At 40.1% G+C, this 26,015-nt stretch overlaps 1 protein-coding gene across 1 annotated transcript; it reads left to right on the forward strand.

Moving 5' to 3' along the window:
* Positions 1-853: 853 nt before the first annotated feature.
* LOC149288260 (anoctamin-7-like) lies at positions 854-20,602 on the forward strand. The gene is made up of 23 exons (XM_089492000.1): positions 854-940; positions 1,264-1,336; positions 2,215-2,324; positions 3,768-3,932; positions 4,418-4,500; positions 5,361-5,418; positions 6,317-6,427; positions 7,087-7,249; positions 8,430-8,520; positions 8,878-8,974; positions 9,094-9,237; positions 10,053-10,190; positions 11,040-11,132; positions 12,555-12,657; positions 13,307-13,418; positions 14,142-14,196; positions 14,708-14,805; positions 15,093-15,226; positions 16,951-17,156; positions 17,445-17,584; positions 18,234-18,324; positions 19,616-19,739; positions 20,529-20,602. The coding sequence occupies exons 1-23, from the start codon at positions 854-856 to the stop codon at positions 20,600-20,602; spliced, it is 2,550 nt and encodes an 849-aa protein (XP_089348126.1).
* The last annotated feature ends 5,413 nt before the right edge of the window (positions 20,603-26,015 follow it).

Raw genomic sequence — 26,015 nt, forward strand, 5'->3', positions numbered from 1 at the left:
ATGGAAAGATTTTGAATCATTGTGTAATGTATGTTAATTGTTAATAAAAATGTAACTGATTGATTTTAGATATTGCCATGATTATTCTGCTTATACCATTCTTCCGGGTAAAGAAATAAGCATCTCGAACATAACCGCAAGTTCCTACTCTCCGCTCCCACCTGTATGTGTATGTATGCATGTTTGTACGTAAATATGTAAGATATGCGTTAGGAAAGACACTTTTTGCCAGTTGGATTTTTGTGAGCAAAATCAATTCTTAGTCATCTCCTTTTTCATCCCTGATATTACTAAGAAAAGCACCAAAGAGTGAGGTTCACATATTATCGCAGCTATGAAACAGCAGTGACAGATAAGTCATGTGACTACTTAAACTCAAACATTAGCCACTAAACTGTTCTAAATGTGTGTATAATTTTACAATTTTGCCCCCCTCACCTCTTAAATTCACTGCCTACATTTAGGACTTTAGGACTTCTGCATCTATGGGGAAGGCTTTGCCGTGGGCCAGTAACCACTTTTTGGTTAGGAAGCACTGGTGTGCATAAAATACTACATCATAACTGATTAGGAATTATTTTCCAATTAAACCGTTGATAACATTTTTTAGTACACATGGCTAGTTTCCTACCTGTTACTGTTCCTTATGGGTTCTTGTCTTTTGTGCTATATAGCCCTGGATAAGTTCAAGCAATGTAGTAACTATGTTGAACTCTAAGACTTCTCATGAACTAGTGTTTTCTCTTTTGACTCATTCCCTGGTCCTAAAATTTCCTCATGCTTGCCATAGTTTTCAAATACAATTTGTGCAGCCTATGGTTTTTTTTACAGACATAAACATTTGTGTCACAAGATGACCTTCTGGGGGAGAAAAGAAATCGGTGAGGATGCCAGGATTCTTCATGATCATCAGGAGAGCTCAGAACCTGATGATACCCAGGTACACCATCACATAAGCTCTTTAGTGAATTCACAGTCAAATTCAATGGTTTTTTTTTGCTACCAGCAAGAACATTAGACCATATGTATTTATTGCAGCTACACTTTAATTTTAGATATGCTGGGTTTTTTTTGTTTTTTATCGTAACAACAAGGTGTTCCCATCCCATTGTTGATCCATTCCCTAGCCCTTTGTTGCTTTCTGCGGAATGTCTTTTTACTGTATACATTGTATGTTTTGTCCCCCCCAAGAATTATTAATATCAATATATTGATAGTGTCTTTACCAAAAATATTACAATTGTTTATTTTCCCTTTCACCAGGTCTGGTCTTCTATTCATGGACCTCAGGATGATGATACAGTGAATTTTTTTAATGATGGGAAAACACAAATTGGTACATGGATGTTTATATGCTTTGAAATACTTTGTGTTATTAGCATGCATATGTAGCACAGCCAAAATAAAAGTCAAGTTAAAGACATTGGATTATATAAGTCTATATAAGGTTATGGGCTATCTATCTATCTCTCTCTTGGGTGAAAATGTGCATATTTTACACTTCTGCTCCCAAAGGTATTGATGATAATTTTTTACAGCATCGCTTTAATATGGAGTCAAAACGTTAAAATTCTGTAAAGTGTACTTTTAGTCTTCTAAAATATAAAAAATATAGTGTTCACCTAACACACACATTTGAAATTAATGATTATAATATTAAAACTAATAGCTTGCAAGGTACCCAATCTCCCCAGTGAAGTGAAGAAAGTGAAGAAAAATAATGAGACCATTTTGTGTGTATTTTTATAACATATAGAGAAAGGGGCCAATAGGGAAGGGGGGTTACTGATGGTCTATGCAGAAGGAAGTAGTAAGGTTTCCTACCATTGGTGGGTGGCTGCAACGATGTTACAGTTTGTAGGGATAAATCAGGGCAAGAAGTAACTTCCTACCTTTTCCCTTGGGCCAGCTGCTAAGTGACAGCGGTTCTGTTCTGTCATCTATTCCTGGGTTTCGCCCCCTTGTGCCCAAGAAATAGCAAGCAAGTTATGTTTTTAATGCAGCGTCGTATTCCTTGGTTCGTGAAGCCACAATGCAAAAATGTTTCAAACAAAATAACTAAAAGTTAATTTTAAATACATTGAAGGCGGATAAGACATGGGCAGAACTGGTATGTCTATGTAGTATTTATATTCTCTTATTACAGCCTTATAACAGTTTAGAAAAGCAGTTTTTATTGTGAAACTTCACTTTTTTTTACTCTTCTTGGTACAGATTATGTGCTGGTTTGGGAGACAAAGAAAGATGTAGAGTATTCATCCCTGGCAGAAAAGAGGCAAAAATACCTTAATTCCTTGAAGAAGCATGGACTCCTGATGGAGCAAGTGAGACAGATTGCCTGCCTTATTCTAATTCACATTACACTATATATCAGTATACCAATTTCTCTTCATAGGTCCCCCACAAACTGGTGCCACAAAGCATAAAATTGATATAAACTGATTTTTGTGGTGGCATCCTACGTATAACCGTGTCACTGAGCTCTTTAGTATGACTCATTTCGCTGCCAGTCTTTCAGTGGAGATGGCTGTCTATTTGCTTGATTTTATATACCTGTTAGCAATGGGTGCGGCTGAACAAGTAAACAATAATGAGGAGGGGGAGTCCATATACTTTTAAGTCATATGTATTAACTCAAAATAACCAACCTCAATGAGTTAAGTATCAGTCAACAGTACTTTCAACTGGGGAATACTTTTTAAATCTATACAAGAAAAGATTTACTTGTATGTTAGATGTATATTTGCTCGATTTATAAGACGAGCAAATGCTCTGAAAAATACCCCTCGTCTTATAATCGGGGTCGTCTTATAATCAGACCTCAGAGGTCTGACTATGAGACTAAGATGCAGACCCCCGCAGCGCTGCAGGGGACCTGGATCCTCCTGTCTGGTAACCTCCGCTGCTGGTGTTTCTGACTCCCTGGTGTGTAGTCGGGGCAGCAGGTAGACGTCTACGCGATTCGCGTAGGCAACTTCCGCTGCAGCCGGAAGGTGGTGCCGTTGGCAGCCGGGGTTGTCTGCATCCTTCCCCGGCTATCAGAGAGGAGAGTTCCCCACACCGCTGCTAACGGCACATCCTTCCGGCGTAGGTATAGACATCTACCCGCTGTCCCGACTACACACCAGGGAGTAAGAAACACCGGTAAGTTGGAGGGGGGTTAAATGGGGGTATAAGGCATTTCTGTAGGCAGAGTGCTCTGATATGCCTTTTAACCCACTTAATGCCACTCTGCCTCCAGATATGTGTTTTAACCCCCTTTATGCCACTCTGCTTCCTGAAATGCCTTATACCTCCCTATATGCCACTCTGCCCCAGAATATGCCTTTTAAATCCCTAAATACCAGAGTGGCATATAGTGGTATAAGGCGTTTCTGGAGGCAGAGTGGCACATAGGGGGTCAAAAGGCATATCATGGGGCACAGTGGCATATAGAGAGTTAAAAAGGCATTTCATGGGGCACAGTGGCATTTAGAGGGTTAAAAGGCATATCATGGGGGACAGTGGCATATAGGGGGTATAAGGCATTTCTGGGGCAAAGTGGCATATATGAGGGTATAAGGCATTTCTGGGGCAGAGTGACAAGCATTGGGCCAATGTGCATAACTGGGGGGCGGGTTGGAAAATAAAAGGAAATAAAAGCAAAAAAATCAGGGTCGTCTTATAATCGAGCAATTACGGTATATACATATATGTGTGTATGTAATGCTTTATTCTGATTTGTTTTTTAAAACGTACTAACTTTTTGTTCTCCTGTTATCTCACAGCACTGTTTCCAGAAAAAAGACTTGACTATACATTTCATGCTGCTCAATGCTCCATGGGATGTGTTGTGTTACCATGCAGAGGATATGTACATGAGATCACCCATTCAGGTACAACTGGTGTGCCGCCTGAGACAGGAACAACATAGGAATATTTCCCAGTACCTGGCTTGGAACATTTAATGGGTGACATCCCAGTTTGGATATTCAATGGAATACGTTAATCCTGCAAGGAAAGAAGTTGCAAAAAATAAATGTCATGAAAATGAATCTGCATTCCCTGTATTAAGAGTTGAGGATATATTTGAGAAGTCTATTTATGAGCTGCAGACACTTAAATATTTCCATGAAGCCAATGCTTTGGTAAATGCTTCCAGCTATAAGAATGTTTAAAGTCAAATAGACTTATTTTTTTATTCTGAATATATAAGCACAGAGGTGCCTTCATTATTACATTATTTCATTAATTCAGGTTCGGGGATGGAAAACACAATAGATCATTTGAAATGTAAAACAAGTTACCAAAAAAGTATAAAAAAGCAACTTTACTGTGTTTGGGTGTCTGCTGTTGGAGTTTTCCATGTGTAAAGTAGCAGTTTTATTGTTTGTTTTCTTCTGTGTCATAGGTCTGTCTGCCGCATGAAGAAATGAAGATACGAAGATTGTTCTATGAAAATGTTCCCAGACAACCTCTTGAGACATTCAACTGTCCCTTTAAGTCTCGCAAATTAAGAAGGTACGAATTCTCCATATATTGATTTTTTTTTTTTTTAAATACACTCTTTATTGTGGTTATTAAAATGTCCTACAAGACCGGTTGGTTATTGGTATATCTTTTATTGCAGTAATAGCAGTAGATTAATAAACTCACCAGTCCACAATTGGTATTTAAACTATAGAATATCCTTTAATCTATTCAGTTAGCTCGGTATACATGGGTTTCATAAACTGTATTTATCTAACCTTTTATTGGGGCAAGTACTGAATGTACCAACCAACCAAAGCTTCTTGATAGAGAGGGGGTCATTTCCTAGGTTTTCATGTTTGGCTTAAGATACTGGCTGACATTTTTAGGCTAGTAAACAAACTCTTTAGTTTTAGCTGTGGTGATGTGAATAGAAACTTTTAGGACAAATAAACTATGCATTATAAACATGGATACCCAGCACGTTTTTTTATGGTGGAAGGACCAACTTCACTGAGGTCATACATAGTATAGTTTGGGGCTGTTTAATCTTACATAAAAATGTTCTTGTATGTTCTGGTGGTAGTGTGGACAAACCTAAAATAGTAACTTCTGAGTTTAGTGGATAATCACTAGATCACAAAGTGCCACAATTTAATGGAAGCCCCAAAGTTGTTGTCCTGGTTTTCACAAGCCCTACCTGTCATCACTGCGTTGGTGAGTTTTTTCCACAATGTGTTTTAGCAGCAGTTTTTGTGTAAGTTACTGATAACAGCAGCAGGCTTGTGTGCAGACCACTTCTTTCTGCTGAAACTGGAATGCTTATAATTACTGCATTAAATGCTATACGCCATAATGCTATATGTTTTGTGGCGGCTCTCCAATACTGTTTATTTCTGTATTCTCAACAGCTTCCTGGGGTGTGAGAATCAGGATACATTCTTCTCCAACACCCAAAGACACCAAATAGTAAGAATATGTCTTTGATGGTATTTTGTTTTGTGTTGTTAAGTGGTTTGGACATCTCTATGGTTAATATTCCACCTACTCTTGAAAGGAGGTGAGTACTAGAAGAATGGATCAAACCATTTTGGTAGCAATAGTCTTAAATTGGGCAGCCTGGTGTCCCATACCGCCCTGCCAATGAAGAATCCATATGTTACCTGAAGAAGGAATATCAAGTACTTACCTTTTATAAGTACTTCAGAGCAACAGTGGTTCTGCCATCATTGCGCCCAAACAGCTTGTCTGCGCCATTTTTGCCACCAAAAAGTATAAGAGGAAATCCTGGTGATGGGGAGGGAGGGTCATCTGTGGAGACCATTTGTCATGTATGGGGCCCCAAAAATTCTGCTGGAAGCGCTGCCTGCCAGTTTATGAGCTGGGTGGTGGGGAAACTGAAAAATGAATGGGTGGTTTGAAAATCCCTCCATGTATTTGCAAAAATACAAAGAAGATGCTCATCTATCATATGCATTAAACTGTAAATGATGGCTGATTTGTAATTTTAGTAATGTGCTGTTCCTATTGGATCATACACTGTTATATTAAAAAAGACATCAGACATGTTTGATGAAAAACATATATTTTAGATTTTTTTTTCTTATTAATGTCAACCTTTTCTGATTATTAGTTTTGAGGGTTTATATGTTTTAGACTTGGAATTAAAGTACTTATTTTTAGAGGTAATCACATACTCGTTTAGATTGTAACATGTAAATGATTCTGCCCAGCAGAACAAGAAGCAATCTTTAGCTTGGAGTGATGTGATATATAATAATGATAATAATAATTAATAATAAATCATATGTTTATGGTTGTGATGGTTGAGAAAAGGGATTATTTATACAGTTCATGTGTTCTACAGGTGTATCAGATTCTGGCCAATGCTCTGTATGGAAGCACTCATCGTGGCGAAGTTGGGTTACAGAGGTTACTGCGTGAGGATGTTTTTACTGCGGCATATCCCCTACATGATGTAAGAGTGCACAGACCCACAAACTAACGTGTACTGTTTAGTTATTACTGTTGCCTTTGAATTTAATTTATAGGTTCAATATATTAGATAAAACTTTAAATGACTTGTGTCATTGTGTGGTTTTCGGCAAGTACTGGGGAGTGACATGGTGGCTTCCCCTACCTAAATAGGCAAACACTTACCATCCTCCTACTCATGGTGCCATGGAAAGTCAAGTGAAAATAAAATACAAACACAGAGATGAGTGTTCACAGAAATGTTTCTGTGGGCAGAATAGAGTTGCCCGGTCAGCTTGCAGTGTATTGTGGACATATGTGATAAACAATCATTAGCCTTGGGCACAACGGCTGTTACGGAGTATGATTCTCGTTGACTTGTTTGACCAGGGGTCCTGAGGACCATAGACCATCATAGCTGTTTTGGTAAAGTTTGATATCCCCACATCATTCCTGTGTGTCTATATATAAAGGAGGATGGCATAATTTAATAAATGTGCCAATGGGAAAGGAATAACAAAGCAGGGACACGGATACAATCAAATCTGTGAATTGATGATGAAACTAGAATAAAATATAAATAATTGTCTGTGTGTGAGTGTCTAATATATGAGGGCAGTTGGCTTCTCCGCTGAGTGTCACACTTCTTTCCCCCCACTCCAGGGTGAATACACCTATGCACAAGAAGTACCTCCAAAGAATCTGTTGCACAGGCAGATCCTTTATAAATTCTGGGCTCACTGGAAAAAGTGGTACAAACCTCAGCCTCTAGACCACATAAGGAAGTACTTTGGAGAGAAGATTGCCCTTTACTTTGCATGGCTGGGTAAGAACCCAATCAATGGGGGTTAACCAAGACATCACAAATAGTATCACAGCAGGCAAATGGCATGGCCCTGGTATGTTAGTTGCATATTTATGGGCCCATTAGTGACAGAAGCCAGTGGAACAAGAATCCGAATTACAGACTGTAGGGGTTTACGAGATACACTTATGTGGCTGGTCCATCACAACCATTGTCACTTTTACTTCTTGAGTAATATATCCTCAACCACATGAAACTTGTAAGCTTGGTTAAGCAGGGCCCAGCTAGAAGTCTACATTTTTACCTTATGAACTACTTACTATGTCCTGTTTACCCACTGTACTACTCTATGGAATGTGATGGTGCTATATAAGTCAATAAATAAGAATTGTCTGATTGCTGTAATGTGGTATGTGCTTAACAGAACGTCCAGTGCATCCACTCTGTGCAAGATATTCTACATGGTGTAACTGAGAGTTCACAAACTGGTGCATAGAATCTTCTTGACGGACTGTTTAGAAGATAACGTACTAAATAGTCTATGTTGGCTAACTTACAATGTTCAAAACTTTGGTAATGATAAAGGCAGGGATATGCTGGGTGTAGTGGTTAGTAATTAAAGAAATCAGTATTTTTGCTTTAAAAATTTTTTTTCCTCACAACTGCTCCATTTGCTGAAATCTAATAGCCTGGACATAACTGTTCTGTTTGTCTTGCTGTGTGGTGATGTACCAGGGCTGGACTAGATAAGCACAGCCATACATTGTTTTTATACCTGCGCAGCGTGTGTCAGAGCATATCCATCCGGCAGCCGTGCACTGCCGGAACCGAGCTACCCCTGTACCAGCAGATGGTGTAAGTATGGCTTTTGCCCAGTGTGCCAAGTGGCCGGCCTGGACCCGTGATACGCTACCAGCTTATATGACAGCAGAGATGTAATGTTTTTTAAGTCTATAGGCGTTAGTTTAGGTCACAATACTGTTCATTAAAGTAAAAAGACACCATGGGAGGCATGCAATAAAAATATGCGGTGACGCTTATCATCTCGTACATTTACTTTTGCAATGCGTAATTTAACCGGCATGCGATCATATACATTTTGGTGAGTAGTTATATTAAAAGCACAAATAAATATAATGTCTCAACTCAATATGGTGGATTATGTTTGCGTGTGTGATATTTCTCTAATTCCTTTCCATAGGCTCATACACTAGTTGGCTCCTTCCTGCCGCTGTGGTTGGAACAATTGTTTTCATGTTGGGAATTTATATTGTAATCAACGATGTACCAGCGTGAGTACAGTGCCAGTATTTTTACACTTATTTATACCTCCTCCTAGTTTGTTCTACATGCTCAGAAATGCCAACGTTACCTTCTTTGATCTCAGAGATGTCTGCGTTGGGGTACTGCCAAAGATTAGATACAAACAAGTCATTGGTGGTAATTTTCTGATGATAATTTAAGTAATCTGTGCATTTTTACTGGATCCCTCAGCAGACTCTATTGTGAGAAAATGTTTCATCGATGTGTCTTTTAATGGCCTATATCTATTGTTAATAACATGTAAATTTTAGAGAATTTAAGAAACACAATAACTTTGCATCTTGTTTAACATTTACTGTCTGTCTCTTCTATCCGTATTCTCTTAGAATGGAAGTTTGTGAGAGTGAAAGCTTGTACACAATGTGTCCTGTTTGTAAGATCTGTCCGTACTGGAATCTGTCAAGCATATGCGGCCTTTACAAGGTGTGTACAGGACAAATAATTTTAAAAAACAATAAAGGGAAAGGCAATTTGTGTAACTGGCTTTGTGTGACTATTTTAAAGTGTTATCTTTTTTTTTTTTGTATCTCTGACCTCCATAGGCTGGGATACTGTTTGACAATCTGGGGACCCTGCTATTCAGTTTTTTCATGTCTATCTGGTCTGTAACCTTCTTGGAATACTGGAAGAGATTCAGCGCCACACTCGCATACAGCTGGGACTGCTCAGAATTCAGTGAAATTGAGGTGAGGAGACTGTATTCACTATCATGCTCATGGAGTATCTGTGCGTATATCTCCATGGATAATAGTGAGAGACTTTGAAAAAGCAATATCAAAACCTTGAGATTCACGGACATTGCTAATGGCAAGCAAGCCAACTACCCTAATGTTGTCTCTTCATTTGACCATTTTAGTTACACTTATTTTTTTATTTTATTTTTTTTATTTTTTACACTTATTTATTTTATTTTTTATGTCAAGATAAAAACTTGCCATCAGTAAATAAATAGTGTAATTACAGCAAGGTGCAGAAATACTGCGTGTAACTCCAGTAGGGCCCAGGGGACTCTCTAGTTGCCTCGCACACATACTGCATTGGAACATGTACGACATGCCCATGTGATTACATAAAACCTTACCATTTTATAGTGCATTATCCTAAGTAGACACTAAGGACATATTTACTAAATGTTGAGGAGATGCATGCAGTACATGTGTGTAAGTATTGTGACAAACCCTGTAGCATATGTATGATCTGCATAGCACCTGTACCCAAATGCCAAACTAATCATCTCCCTGGGTTTACAGCATCACACTATATATAAATATATATGTGCAGTGCTGGACTGGGCATACCAAATGCCCAGTGGGCTGCTGGGTCTTATCTCTTTCAGAAAGACCTAAATTGGGTACCCAGAGCCAAATGGCTCATAGAATGTGCATTGGCGAGATAAAGACATCTGAAATGTTCATGTACAACAAAGAGTATATTTCTGTGATATCAAACGTGGCTGCATTACCAAAATTTGTTCTGACATTACACTTTGACTGTATTTCAGGAACCAGCCCGGCCCGAATTCACTGTCTTGGCCCCTCACACAATTCAGAATCCCATCACTGGCTCAAAGGAACCCTATTTTCCAAAGGCTAAACGATTACGTAGAATCTTCACAGGATCCATGATAATTATTGTAATGGTGAGAAAACCTTTTTTTATCATATTTACGTGATAAGGATAATACCGGTAGATTCTTTTGTAACTATTTTCCAACATGAAAAAGCAGAAGGTTAATGCGTGATTCAGAATAATAGAGGAAGAAAAGATTTAGGAATTTATGTCTATACACTAATTAGTGATGATGGTGTGTATGATCTGAAATCTCCATCACCCATGGAAAGTGGCTGTTTTTTTATAATGGCGTATAAGATAAGATGAGAACAGAATTTTATGATTGAAACTTAGTTCAAGGGTGGGTTGCACACCTTCTAAAAATGGCCAATGATAAGATGCCTAATACAATATTTAATTAGACCTGTATAGTCACAAGTACCAAACAGTCTAAAAGAAATGGAATCCAAAAATTAATAAACATACAAAAAACACAGCTGAGGGAGAGTTATTTAAAAATACCCTAAAAATTAAGAGAGCCAACTGGTAGCTGCCATTTGCACGTAAAAAATGTCAAGTTATAGTAAAAAAAAAACCCACTATGGACCCAGTGTTTCTACCTAACATTCAGTGTAACAAATCACAGGTCTTATATGCAACAGTACAGGGGTAAAAAGTTTTTTAATGGCATGGGATGGGAGGACATCAGCTTTAAATTTTATTTTTATGTAGTTGGGTTTTGAATTTCTTATGTGCAGACTATTCTGTATTTTTGTTCTTAAATATTTTAACTTTTCAATTGTTATTTGTTTTGTACAGCATGTTTCTCGTTTGTGTTGGGATATATATTTATTATGCATTATCTTACTTAGAGAATTACACCATTACTTTCTTAACATAAAATAAATGTTTATCATACTAAACTTTTGTCTTTCAGATTGCCGTGGTTGTTATGTTTTTGATTTCTGTTATCTTGTATCGGCTCATCATCTTTCTGGTTGTGGCCAGATCAGGAATGGTCTACACATCTGTATGTTCCCATATCTGCTATGAACTCACATTTTTCGTGTAATGTTAATGCACAAGTATGTACAATTGTTAGTTTGACACACGATGACTGAACCCCTGTTGAGATGTGCAGTGGCCCACTGGATACTCTGTAGCAACCATTGTAAAGTATGCATAAATCTTCACCCAGGACCCATTCATCCCCTACCTCTTTCTTGGATGAAAGGGCGAGTGTCGGTAACAAAACCTTTAAATGGTTGTTCCTTCCAAAGTCAATCTAAGACAGGCCTATAGAAGTGCAAATGCGAGCCACATTCTCTGGTTCCATGGGCAGTGTACACTGACGAAGAAGAGCAGAGGCAGGCCTGCGTCCTACAGGGAACCAATTTAAATAGCCCAGTAATTTAGTATCTAGAGTAGTTTAGTATTTAGAGTTTTGCACACTGACACGACCCCAGCAATATATATGTATACAGGGCCTACCAGTCAGTTCGGTTCTACCCAACACCAGCACTCGCAAAACAGTAATTGAAAGCCCATTTAGGATCAAGAAAAGTACTTAATTTCCTCCAAAGTAATGTCACTCTTTTTTCCACTTTGGTGTTTGGTGATTATGCGTGTGTCGGTGTTCTAAAGCCTTGGATAGCAAATGATTAAATGATATCTCTTCTCGGTGCTGTACTCAGTTCCATAGATATCATTCGGTCACAAAGTTACCTAAAAAGTTTTGGCCAGACAGTTGAGGGCTGGCAAGGGGGCAAATAACCCCTAGGCTCGTCTAAAATAAAATAAAAAAGGTTTGAGCTACTTTCTGAGCCCTTACTGTGTCTTTTACTTGTAATTCCACATACAGTCAAAATAGGTGTCTAGAGTACCAAGAGCTTTAGGATGAGTGTACTCTTTCTCTTACTCTTGTCCATGTTCCCTTTGTGTGTTTTGTGCGTTTCCTTTCTGTTAATGGTTTAGGACAAGGCAGGATAGTTCTTTATTAGTGGGCAGCATTGCTGGAATCGCCCCCCAGGTTGCCAGCCTTTCCTTGTGATCAGGCATCTATGGCTCAGTCCCTCTGTCAATGCAAGGGCATGTGCCCTACAATACATTGGGTAAATGGGCTTTTTCAGGCTTATTGACAATATTAGATTGAGTTAAACATACTCTACACCATACCCAACTTTATTGGGTTTTCTATGAAGTCCCAATAAGGCTCTAAATATGTTTAAGACAGGGCTGGATAGTGCACACTGATAGTGTTGACTGCTAGATGTGTTTTTCAATGTTGTATTGTTGAGCCACTTGGCTGAATTTGCCTCTGAGTGGTGCTTAACATACATCTAAACATGTTGAAAAGCATATACTGATAATACTGAACAATCTATACATAGTAAATAGGTAGAAATCGCATGCAATTAACATATTAAAACCCTCTTCTCTCATTACACCTTAGGCCAGTCTCATTGCCAGCATAACCAGCTCTGTGTTGAATTTGATCATAATCCTGATGCTGTCCAAGGTTTATAAGTCCTTGGCTCAGTTCCTGACTCAATGGGGTAAGAGCTTCATAAAACTTGACTTTTTGCGCTGCATCACTTGACTAACCTGTCCACACGAGTCCAACGTTATCTGTGAAGTATATTACACCTCGGGCTAGCTCTTCTTGTGATGAATTTACCATGTTGTGTTCTGAGAGTGAATGTAACAATAATTCTGTAAATGTGGTCCAACTTTAACTCAACAATCTCACTAATGTCCCTTGCAATGTCTTGGCTAATGACTTTAAGTATTCAGATGTAATTTTCATAAGTAAGTGTTTAGATAATTCAGCCAAGTCATGGAATGCATATGTTGCTAGGCACATCCAAAACTTTCCTGATATATTTTTTATTGTTCATTAGGAACAGTCCTCCATAGTGTATATGGGCCTGTTACAAGGGGGATCTCTGATCTCCCCCACTAGGGAGGTAGATCACCCTGAAGAGTGATCTGCCTCCAGTTACATGGCAGAGGAACTGCTACCTTAGGCCTAATCTGCCAAGGCCAGATCACCCCAAAGTATTTCAACCTTTGCTGAGCTCTAAAGCCTTTTCCATATTCTTAAATCCACACTACATTTACTCCCTTAGTATTTGCCTAGAACACATTTTTTTGCCTTTTATTTTGTGTACATCTGGTGGTCCATGTTTCTAATTTTTCTTCCAGAGATGCATCGCACCCAGACAGCCTATGAAGATGCTTTTACCGTCAAAGTTTTTATCTTTGAGTTTGTTAATTATTACTCCACCCCCATTTACATTGCATTTCTGAAAGGCAGGTGAGTTGTCTAAAAACAAAATGATTTCCTTTTATTTCTAGACAATTAAAAACATGTAGTAAGACATACTGGTAGGTAGCGCTTACAATCGAAAGGGGTTTAAAAGGGTTTGAGACAGAAGGTAAGAGAATCCTTGTTTATTGCATCTCTTAAAAGAGAGAAGGACAAAGGCAATTATTTAAATACTCAATTTAGCAAAGACCCAGTGATCATATTTAGACTGTCTACTCTGTATCTAGAACATATGTAGCAACTGGTAAAGTGTGGCAGGTGGGCATGGATGGGGCTATTGTTACGCCTTCCTCTTGCCCTGAGCGTTGGACAGATACCTTGACAGGATAATTTGGCCGTGATCCTATCGTCCATTGTTCTGATATCTGGCCAGCAGTGTTGTTTTGTATCACTGAAATATGCTGCTATGGGAAGGTCAAGGTTACCGGTCCATATCAAGGATCTGTGTTTGGAGAACAAGTGGTTGATTTTCAGAATGATGTCTTCCGTGTGGATCATTCTACGTGAACATTCCAGAAGATGAAGTTAAAAAGTTACTTTTTTTTCCTCTCACTGTGAAGTCTCACAGAAGCCATGATTTTGGATTCCCTCTGCAACAATTATTCTACAGTAAACAATTATAGACATCCTTTTACTACTTAAAAAAATATTTATACGCTTTATTTTTCTCTCTGATAAGACTTCAGCTCTCTGTTACTTCTGTCTTGGCAGATTTGTGGGATACCCAGGACACGATATCACCATTTTTCACATTCGTAACGAAGACGTAAGTATTAAAACTGGAAAATATATTTGCGTGTCCCCCCCCCCCCCAGTATTTCCCCTTTATGCTTAGGGAAAGTTTCCCTCTGATTGCTGCAGAGCGCGCCATCGCTACAGTCCTCCAAGTAACTCTGTTAATGTAGAGGAGGCAAGCATTTAAAGCATTTTGCGTTAGCAGGATGGATGAGATTTGTTCAGTTTCACTCTCAGCACCTAGCTAGTCTCGTATTATCTTGTTTGTGCGTATGGCAATAACATACTCCTCAGTACTGCACATTAAAATTACATCTATAACTTGTACACTATATCACCAAAAGTATACAGACACCCCTTCTAAAAATGGGAGATATTTTTCACCCAAAAGAGAAGTTTGTGTGTCAATGTAAACAACTGGAATATATTATTGGTGTCCGTTAGCGACATTTTTTTTTTATGACTACTGGCTCATAATGTAGGTTTGGTTGACTAGCGGTGGCTGCCCTAACCTCTCAATGCTTGCCCTGTCCTCATAACAGTGTAACCCTGGAGGATGTCTCATTGAGCTGGCTCAACAGATGTTGATAATTATGGTTGGGAAGCAAGTACTGAACAACGTCAAAGAATGTGTAGTTCCGTAAGTATGCCTGCTCATCGTTGGTTTTCTGTGGATTACAAACAGGAGAGTAAATGTATCGTTCCTTGAAATGGAATAGAACATCAATATGTGCAAAACAATTTTATTTAATCCATTAACCTGATGCAAGGCTGTTGCTGACATTACGTTGGTGCGTACAATGCCAGCTGGTGTATCATGTGATTCTTGGTACACGGCAGCTGGAATTCTAGAGGTTCCCTACCCTGCTGTATGTGACCTTCATGAAATTCCGCCAAGTCTAACATAACCATCTTTCACCCCATCAGGAAACTGGTCCTCTGGTGGCGGAGCATTGGATTTAATCCTGATAAGAAGCATGAGCAGGACAAGGAGAGTCCATGGGAGAGGGATTATAGGTTGGTTACCTACGAGGGTCTTTTTGATGAGTACTTGGAAATGGGTAAGAGTCTGTCACAGATGTCTGTGTATCTTTATCTACTAACCATGTAGAAGAATGTTGCAGTGCAAAAAATCTCACCAATACCTCTTTTACACTTCTTCTATAACATTTGGAAACATTGTTGTTACATAGGAACTTTCTTGACCAAAGTTTGCAACATGATTTGCCACTAATTTGGAATTCTACATTTCCAGGATCGAGTAATGTGGAATCCCCCTTCTTGTTATGATCGCAAAAAATGTATACTTCCCTTGGTCTAACTTAAAGTCTAATAGATAAAAATATGTTTGTGTTGCTAGTATAGATCTGCATAGGATGGAAACATTTTTAAACCTGTATGTATTAGCAGAAAATGAGAAGTCTTCCCCTGCCTCAGGGTATTCCAGCGGACAATTATGACCACTTGTAAAAAACATAATAAATTATGCTTTTTCCTTAATCACCAGTATCACATAGGTATGGGAGCTGGTGATAATTATTCCCTATTATATAGTTTCATTTCCTCTCCTGGAATATATGTTGTTTGACATTCAAGTGTAATAACTATTGTGAATCAGTAGATCCATCTAGGCAAAACTATTCTAGATCTTTGACAAAATAGGTGATTCTTCAGCATATATATATGAGGACAACTGACAATCATACCTATTTGAGCTTGTTCAGGGCCGGCCTTAGGGGTGTGCGACCTGTGCGGCCGCACAAGGCGCCATGGCAACAGGGGCGCCTGCCCGGGACTTAAATTAAAACATCGTTTTTTTGGTTTTTTTTACTTTATTTAACATCCTTCATTTTAAATAAAGGGGTTTTTTAACTTTATTTAACATGGAGGATGTTAAATAAAGTTAAAACAACAAAAAAACCAATGTTTTAATTTAATTCCCGGGCAGGGGCGCCGAGCGATCGCTTGTGAAGTTTTCAGCAACCGCTCTGCGCCCTCACTCTCCGTGACTCCGTTGCGATGCCGGCGTTTCATGCTGAGCACCGAAATATGATGTCATATTCCGGCGCTCAGCTGTGAAGCACGCACAGTGGCAGAGGTGGAAGACGGACGCCTCCCGCTCCCACCGCAGGACTCAACAAGGTAAGTAAGGATAATGAAAAGTAGGGAGAGGGGGTAGTTGCATTAAAATTACCATCACTGGAACTAAGGTGCCTAACCCAAACCCTGAAAAACAGCCCCAGACTTTTATCCCTTCTTCACCAAACTTTACAGTTGGGCATTCTGGTAGGTAGCGTTCTCCTGCAGATCTAGCAGGGCAGAAATTTTGCAAACTGACTTTACAGGCAGCATCCTATGACACTGCCATGTTTAAAGTCACTGAGCTCTTCAGTACGACCCCGTCTACTGCCAGTGTTTGTCTATGGAGATGGCTGTCTATGTGCTTGATTATATACACTTGTTAGCAATAAGTGCGGCCAGAACAGCTAAACTCAATAATTAGGAGCGGTCATGTTTGGTATGTAATTTTTATAATATATATATAGTATATATATACTGATCAGGGTGATGTGACTACTATGGCCCTAGGGTTTTGAAGTTATTTTTATGCACCCATTTTTAACCCCTTAAGGACAATGGGCGGTCCCTAAACCCATTGAAAACAATGCATTTTGAGCCCGTACATGTACGGGCTTTGTCATTAAGGGGTTAAACCAAATTCATTTGGTTTTGATATTCTATAAAATGTTTTCATTTTGTTTCCTTTTGACAATGTCTCTCACAGTTATACAGTTTGGGTTTATAACCATTTTTGTGGCTGCCTGTCCTTTGGCCCCACTCTTCGCATTGTTCAATAACTGGATTGAGATTCGTCTTGATGCGCAGAAATTTGCGTGCGAGTACAGGCGTCCTGTTGCTGAACGTGCTCAGGGCATTGGCATGTGGATGTCCATCCTGGAGGCCATCACCTGCATTGCTGTCATTGCGAATGTGAGCACCATTGAATGCATGTCCCATTAATGAATGTTTTCTCTATAAAGTCATTAAAATATATAAATATATTAGAATAGTGTCTGCACAATATAATATATCACATGCCTACCCACCATACAAGAACATAGGTTTCAAACCCAGCATTGTGTGCCAGAACAATGCCTTACAATGCCTGCCATCAGTGTAAATGAACTCTTATGGCTCCAGAAAGGTTAAGTGCCAACAAGCTAGATCTCATGAGTGCTTGTAGATATGAAATGGTTCTGATCACTTCTTTATTTTTAGGCATTCCTAGTGGCTTTCACATCAGACTTTCTGCCTCGCACATATTACAAGTACAAAACAGAAGGACATTTAACAGGATACATCAATTTTTCTTTAGCAGAAGCTCCTGAGATATATGTAAGAAACCATTCACCCTGCAGGTGAGTTTTATTCTTCACTGATTTCTCACTGTAAAAAATAGATCCCGTTGGACCTGTGAGTTTATTCACTAAAGGAGGATTGCATTTTGCCTAGAGGCAACCCCTGTGAGCTGATCATGCGACAAGATCTGGGCTGGCCCTTGATAAATTTCACCTCTCCAGTCCATCCTAAACGCTGCTGCCAGACTATTTTCTCTTTCCCACTGTCCTTTCTCTGCTGCCCACTGTGCCAAGCTCCTTATACCCAGGGGCGTACCTAGAGTATTTGGCACCCGGGACAGATCCTGTATGTGACACCCACAAAAAAAAATATTGTTGGCAAGAACATTTATTTTATAAATTTGTAAACTGTATGAGCTGGAAAAACATAGAAATCTGTAAAAATGTATTTTATAAATTAAATAAGTTTAAAAAAAAAATTTACTAAACAGACATGGTACAAACATAACTTGTATCACGATATACTGAGACTGAGATTGATAGTGGTACAGCATAACCCCCATCACTAAACACTAAGTCAGACACATGTGCATCAAACTTCTTATTCTGGGGGAAAAGCTTACAACTACAACTATATATTTTGTATTAAGGTAATACTGGGTTTCATTGATATTGGCCCCACCAGTGTTAAATGTGTTTCAACTTCCAGGTACCAAGCATTAAGAGATTCAAAGGGCAATCTGACGTCTGATTTCTGGATACTGCTAGCCATACGACTGGCATTTATTATTATATTTGAGGTATGTCTGCATCCATCTCAGTTATTTCAGCACATTCAATCAATCTAATCGGTTATAGGTCCATTGGGTCATATTTATCCGATTTAACAATAAAGAATTTATTGTTTTGGTGTTTTTTTTTTAGATATGGCCCAATGAAAATAAAAACTGCTATTATTAAGTTATACAAATGATGATATGTATAGGCTTCTATAGTACATTTCTATAGCATAGCTACATTTTTGTGTAGATGCAAGGATGTTTAGAGACTTTTCTTTCGCCATAGACAACGTTCCAGTAGGTGTTTACATGGAAAAAGCCCTGGCTTCCTTGTAGTTCATGGTTTTTAAAGAGGTGTCTGTAGCACCTTATATCTATGTCACCAGCAACTGAATCTTGGGATGAGGGCTTGTCACATTTCGGTGTTTCTATTGTCTACATGGCTAACTCCCACCATCCTGTCCAATATTTATTGACTAAATAAAATATAATAAATATAAGACTGTATATACAAGAGTAATTAACCAGCCTCGATCCTCTTGTACTCATGAAGCTTGTTCCTCCAACCTTAAAGCCTCCTGGAGATCAGAACACTGTAGCAACATGGTATGCAACGTAATTGTGTAAATACAGATGCTGCAAATGGTGGCTGACGTCCCAAGTCACGTAATGCCATGGGCATTATCTTGAGCAATACATGGCTTCACAAATGGCACCTCTGATGTTATGCTGGGAAAAATGACGCAGTGTAGACAGGATTTACCAGGTACTTCTGGCTGTGCACATGGAGGGAACCAGGAGTTAAGGACATGTGGAAACTTTGCGTTACCGAACAGTTACTTGCTAAGAACACATTACAGGTACCCTGCTGACAAAGTACCTGTTCTCTCCATTTTCAAGATCTCCCCGAGACCCTTGGCTCGCAGGGCTCTTTACGCCTCCTGTACTAGTATGAGTTTTGTTATTTTAAATTTTATATATTAGGTTTTTTTTTGTTTGTTTAACTTTCCTAATAGAAAATTAAAATTCAAAAAATCATGTAGAGTGCATGTTTGTTTTGCTTTAAGAGATATCCAGAGTGATCGGTATGTTTTTAAAAGGAAGTCCTCAAAAACACTATGATTGATCTACACACATCATCACACACACATCACACACTCATCCTCCAGTGTCACATATTTTTCCTGGGTTTAGGATTGTGTTAGAAGGGGCCTGCTTGGCACATGGGGTGCCTATTAAGATAAAAGGGCATTTTAGCTGTCCTCTTCCATGTGTAATTTAAATCCTCTCACACCTTGTAATGTTCCGACAGCACGTGGTGTTTTTCCTGGGTCATTTAATTGACCTCCTAGTCCCGGATGTTCCCGAGTCAATTGAAATAAAAGTGAAGAGGGAGCGGTTCCTGGCTAAGCAAGCATTGGCAGAAAATGAGGTATGTGAGTGAATTTTATATTTTTAAATCCATATGCTTTTCTCCACAAGCCCACTTTCACTACCACAGTTTGTAAAGGTATACTATGGTAGTGTGTTAGTGGAAAGAAAGATATTTGGTAACGATGACACATTTGTTGCTCTCGTCTTCAGACATATACCATATTGGCCCGAATATAGGCCGCACCCCCCCACACACACACTTTAGGTGTTTTGTTTTTTTTTTTCCTTTTTCATTTATCCCTGCTGTGGGGAAGCAGCAGGGTTAGGATCCAGATCCCCCTCAGCGCTGCAGGGGACCTGAATCCTCCTCTCTGGCAGCCGTGGACGTATGCGTGATGTGCTTAGACAACCTCCGCCGGGGCTTCTATGGTGGAGCACCGGCGTGACATAACCTTTCGGTGCTCCACCATAGAAGGCTGAGGTGCTGGCAGGGGAGGTTATCTACGCGTAACACGCAGATGTTCACCAGCTGCGGCGATGCACGTAGACAACCTCCGCTGGTGCTTCTCCGTCCTAGAAGCCCCGGACTGCAGCAGTTGTATACGCTCATTGCCAGTTGTGATTCTCTATGTGATTCTATTTACAAATGGTAAAAGTAAGATGGGCAGGGCCAGACTTGGGGTCAAAGAGGCAGCCCTGGCACTTTAAGGCCAGTGGGTGGATATTAGAGGCCATAAACCATGTTATGCTCACGCAGTGCACATCTGCCATGCACTGTAGGTGTGTACAAAGCGGGGTGCCAGATGGTCAGAGAAGGGTCATGGTGCTCAATCTCTGCTTTTGGGGAGCAGTATTTAGGCAAGCTCACTCCTCACCAACCCCGAGTTTATCAGAACTGACTACTGTGGATATCCATGGCTTGTAAGGGTCTCTCCCTATGGCATAGTATAGACATAGCAACAGACAATTTATAATGTAAACTGTTGGCTAACCCTTCACTCTCTGATCTGCAGTTTTTGGCATCACGCATGGAAGAGGAATTTGTGAGTAGGAGTTCAGAGGATGTGCAGTCTGAACAGGCATCCTCCCCTATCAGCGATTCCACATCAAAAGCCACACCAAAGTCTTCATCAACCTTCCATATCTATAACACCTTTCCTCGACAAAGAGACCTTCCCCAGCCTGTGCCATGAAACCATTGTGAGAAGCCGAATGAGCCTTAGGAGTGAATGTAGAGCACCACACCCCCCCTAGGTTAATCCTTGCCCCCCCTGTTGCCCCCTGCCGAATTTGGAATAAAGTCACAATGCGACTTTAAATCCCATCTTTTTTTTTTATTATTATTATTTTTAATGCGGAGGAGAGAGAGGGGTGCCTAGCAACCGCTCGGACCCCCCAATTTTCCTCCACGAGGCCTCTACCTCCGTCGCGGTGCCGGCATTTCATGCTGAGCGCCGAAATATGACGTCATATTTCGGCGCTCAGCAGTGGCCACCGCAGCAGAGAAGGAAGACTGAAGCCTCGTGCTCCCGTCGCTGGACCTAAAGGTGAGAGAACTACAAAGGGGAGGGTAGATAGTGAGTAGGGAGGGGGGGGTTAGAAAGTGATAAGGGAGGGAGAGGGGGTAGAAAGTAATAAGGCAGGGGTGTCCAACATGTGGGCCAAATGCGGCCCGCGAGACCTCGAGCATGTACTGGCTGACTTGGCATGATAGGAGTGTGATTGCTAACAGCAATCAAAGTCCCATCATGCCTAGGTTCCAGCACTTACACATCCAACCAGTAAATGCTGGAACCTAGGCATGACTGCTGTTAGCAATCACACTCCTATCATGCCAAGTCAGCCAGTACATGCTGAAACCAAGCTAGCTGCCACCCTTGTGTATTAATGCTGCCAGCAGTATGGGGTCTACACATCACTTACAGCCACCCTGTACCAGCATGTACTGGCTGACTTGGCATGATAGGAGTGTGATTGCTATTCAGTTGATTAATACCTGCAATGCTGTTTCCATGTATTTATTTGATCTATACCTGCAGTGCTACGTTTCATATACTATTGTATACCTGCAAATGCAGGATTTGTATGTCTGATTCTGTTTATTTGATATATATCTTCAGTGCTGAGATTACAAGCGAATTTCAGTTGATCTATACATGCAAAGCTTGGTTTGTGTGTTAATGTGTTGATCTATACCTGCTATCGGCAACTGGGGCTAATAATATATATGGGCAGCAGGGGCATCAATACACAAGGGGCAAAAACACTAAGGGGGGTATAAACGACAATGCAGTGTGAAAAATCCATCCTGATGTAGACGTCTGTGACGTAGATTGTGTCCTGCTGTTTGTGTGTTTTTGGTTATCAGTGTAGCAGAGCCTGTCCTCGGGTGGGTGTGTGTGTGTGTGTGTGTGTGTGTGTGTGTATAGGTGTTGGTGTGGCAGAGCCTGTCCTGGTGTGTGTTTGGGTGTTGGTGTGGCAGAGCCTGTCCTGGTGTGTGTTTGGGTGTTGGTGTGGCAGAGCCTGTCCTGGTGTGTGTTTGGTTGTCAGTGTGGCAGAGCCTGTCCTAGGGTGTGTGTTTGGGTGTCAGTGTGTCAGAGCCTGTCCTGGTGTATGTGGGTGTGTCAGAGCCTGTCCTGATGTGTGTGTGGTTGTCGGTGTGGCAGAGCTTGCCCTGGTGTGTGTGTCTGGGTGTTGGTGTGACAGAGCCTGTGTTGGTGTGTGTGTGTGTGTTTGGTCATCTGTTTCCTGGCACTTAACTTACAGTTAACATTTAATTTATATTTATCCAGAGATAAAATGCCCTCCTGAAGTTGTAGTGACTTCAGGGGACAAAACGTTCAAGGCCCTGAAATGATTTAGTGGAAAAGTTATTTATTGTGTTATAATATTTATTTCAAGGATTAGTCGCACTCAATTGTGGCTTAAGGCTTCTCATGTTGAATGATCAAGTATTATTTTAGCCCAATAACAAAAGTATAATTCCATAGCACATTACTTTTGGAAATTACGAATGCCCCCCCAGTTTGACTGTGGTATCTTGTGTGCCCCCCCTATATATTGTTTCTAGAGTCGCCACTGCCTACTTCCACTTAATTATGTGTTTAACTTAAGCATAGTTTGGAAATGCCACTGGTAGTTGAAATTACAAAATGTCTGTATTGTATAATGGACAATAGATGCTTTCCACTGTTCTAATCAGCACAGAGTGAACTTTCAAAAAAAAAAAAGATAATTGAATATTGTTAACTCGCACATCAAAAGCATTATTATTAATAGTCTCAGGAAGCAATTTAGAACCCATTTCTTGGGTATCAATTTGAGTATCAAATAGGGGTGCATTTACAAAACACAAAGCAGTCTAATTACCAAATTAGTTATCAGTAGTGTTGTGGTTCCAACTCATTCACTTTACTATTTGTTATTAAGGGCCAACACTGACATGTTTCTCCAGCAAGGTCTAAGCTGGCCCTGCATAGTTGAAGAAATCTCACTACTATAGAGCCAGACAAGGTCTTCCAGCAGAAGCTCATTGAGGTTGGCATGTACAATACAACTATTGTGATATAAAGCGCTTAAACCACAACTCTCCCATAAACTCTTATTTTAATAAACAAATTTGTGTTGCTCAAATATACAAGGAGCAACACCTGGTTTCTGCAACTGTTGAACCTTAAAGCGTCAGTATGGTGTCCCACACAGCCTCATCATATAAAGTACATTAGGAGGACTTTAATACAGGGTTTGACATTTGGTTTGGATCTGGGATTTATTTAAAGTTTCAGTAATTTCTTCCCTCTGCAACCTGCCTTTTAAGGTGATGTTCCTCCATTGTACGGCTCCATAATATAAAATATGTAATTGTCATAATTAAGACATATGTACAATTCTAAAGACATATTTCAGAAAATACCTAATATAAAAAATATTGCTCAATACAGTAAATATTTGGCAAAAATCTGAAATCCATTGAATAAGCTGACAAATGTATACATTCAAGTGTTAGTAAATCAAGTTAATAATTACATTGCTAACTGAATTAATATATACATTAAACTGAAGCAAAACATCTTGGAGGATCAGGAGAGTACATTGCCACAAGCGCCACCATTTTGGTTGAAGTTGCCAGGTTATGTCCACCAAGAAACCGATGATGAAGATTCAAGGTCGAATAGAGAAGCTCGAAGAAGATGCGGAAGTGGAAGGCAGAGAATGTAGGGAAACATTCAGAGAGTGAGAGGGCAAATATGGGCTCATATGGAATTCATATGAAAATTCTGAGCTTTTTGCTTAGTTTTCGTCCAATTCGTGTGGGAGTCTGGCCTTTTCGGGACTTCCAAAAATCGCTGAATATACCAAATTTTGGTAAAGTTGCAATTCGGGTGAATCCAAACGCACAAGTCCCTTCCTAGCCCTGTCTTAGCTCATGTCCCTCATACACATCTCACCTCTCTACCATCCAAAACGATTGCTGCTGCCAGACTTTAAAAGCCCTTCATAACGGTTCCCCTGCTTACATCTCCTCACTCATTTCTAAAATCACTCCTACCCACTCTCTCCTCTCATCCAATGATCTCCGCCTGTCCTCTCCTCCGATTTCTAGCACTCATGCACAATTTCTCAACTGCTGCCCCTATGGCCGTTCTGTGTTTCACCCTCCCTCACCAAAAAGAAAAATCCCCCCAGACCCACTTTTTCTTCTTCTTCTAAGGACACAAACCCTTCCTCACATTTTCCTTAGTTCATCTTTCCTAGTCCCTTTCCCGCATTACTTATATTAGTGTGGCTGGTCCATCCCCCAAACCACAGCACTTTTACATCTTGTGTAATACACCCTGACTTTTTTTTGATATCGCAATTTTGTCATTTTTGTAGGGACAAACCAAAATACATTGCTAATCCCCAGCAGAGAACATTAGAGGAAAAATGGAACCTGTTTGTTGTATGGTAGTTTTCTTGGATACAGAGGAGGGAAGAGACTTTGCCCTGCTATTCATTATATACCATTTGCTATAGTAGGGTAAAACTACTACCTAGCAATATTGATATTCAGGGCATTGGAGTGTTCTGGTGTAGGCTAATTAGGGTCCAGGGAGTCATAAGATATCCAGTTAGAGTCCCTGTAGCAAAAAGGAGAGATCGCATATACACCACCCGCCGAGTTATTATAGATAACTGCCGGCTTGGCACAAACTTCTGCCAAGCGGCACATCCTTAAAACAGCGGACTGGGATACGATGCTCAGGAAGATCACAGCAGTCATGGCTGATGGCAAGGCTCCAGATTAGGCCTTGGGCAGAAAATGTATATAGTTATGGATTCATAGTATTAGAACCCCATATTAAAGCATATTCCACCCATATCTAACATGAAAACTCCATTTCCTCTTCACCCAATATGGCTATACGCAGTTTATAGCTCAAGGAAGTTGGTACAAACACTTTCTCTGGCTGAAAAGTTTGATAACATCTCAGTTTTTATTGCCCTGTCCCCTCAAGACTTCTGTAAAGCTCAACACTCCCTACAAATCAAATTATGGATTTTATGGTCAGTTATAGTTGTCCTTTTGCATAACAGTCCACTAAAACCATTTCTCCTCACGCCATTCCCTCTAGATCAAGATCTTGCCAGCAGGGCCCTCTTTACCCAATATATTCAATGGTAATGACAAAACTAGGATTGATAGGCTAAGATAAACCGATACATGTAATGTAAGAAGCGCTGTGTAAATTGTTGGCTCTCTATAAATAAACAATTATGAGGATGATAATACAAGACGCAGTGGCTTTTAAAGGATGTTTATTTCCTGACCTTGGTGTACAGGAAGTTGATACTGAGGCACAGTAAGAAGAAAATGTCCAAGAGGGTTAAGGGGGCATTAGAGATGTCTGGGGGGGGGGGAACAAACTCCTTGGAACTATAACCCCCCTCCCCCATCCAATGACAAAAAACAGATTATCCCTTTCCCCGGCATCAGAGGTAAAAGGACAAAAGAAAGGACAGACAGGCTCTACAACCCATTCAGTGCCCAATCAACCGGTAACATGAGCACGCTAAACTCAGTGCTGCTACCAGAAAACGCCAAGCTTCTCCAAAGCTGGGAACATTTGTAGCCTAATTAAAACCGCATAAGGAGATGGGAGGGAGAAATACATGCTCTTAACCACCACTTGTGCATATATCCCCTGTGGCTTTCTGGCAGTGAGAGGGTTACAGGGCACTTCACAATACATTCTGGTCTGTAGCAGGTCAGTGTTATGAGACCCACGAGCTCACAGTTTAAAACAGCATTTCATGCAAAATATGTAGAAAGAAAGAAGAAAAAAAAAACAAATCCC

This window comes from Sceloporus occidentalis, unplaced genomic scaffold, assembly GCF_023333645.1.
Source record: "Sceloporus occidentalis isolate IW3139 unplaced genomic scaffold, rSceOcc1.0.p SCAF_53, whole genome shotgun sequence".
Classification (NCBI taxonomy): Eukaryota; Metazoa; Chordata; class Lepidosauria; order Squamata; family Phrynosomatidae; genus Sceloporus; species Sceloporus occidentalis.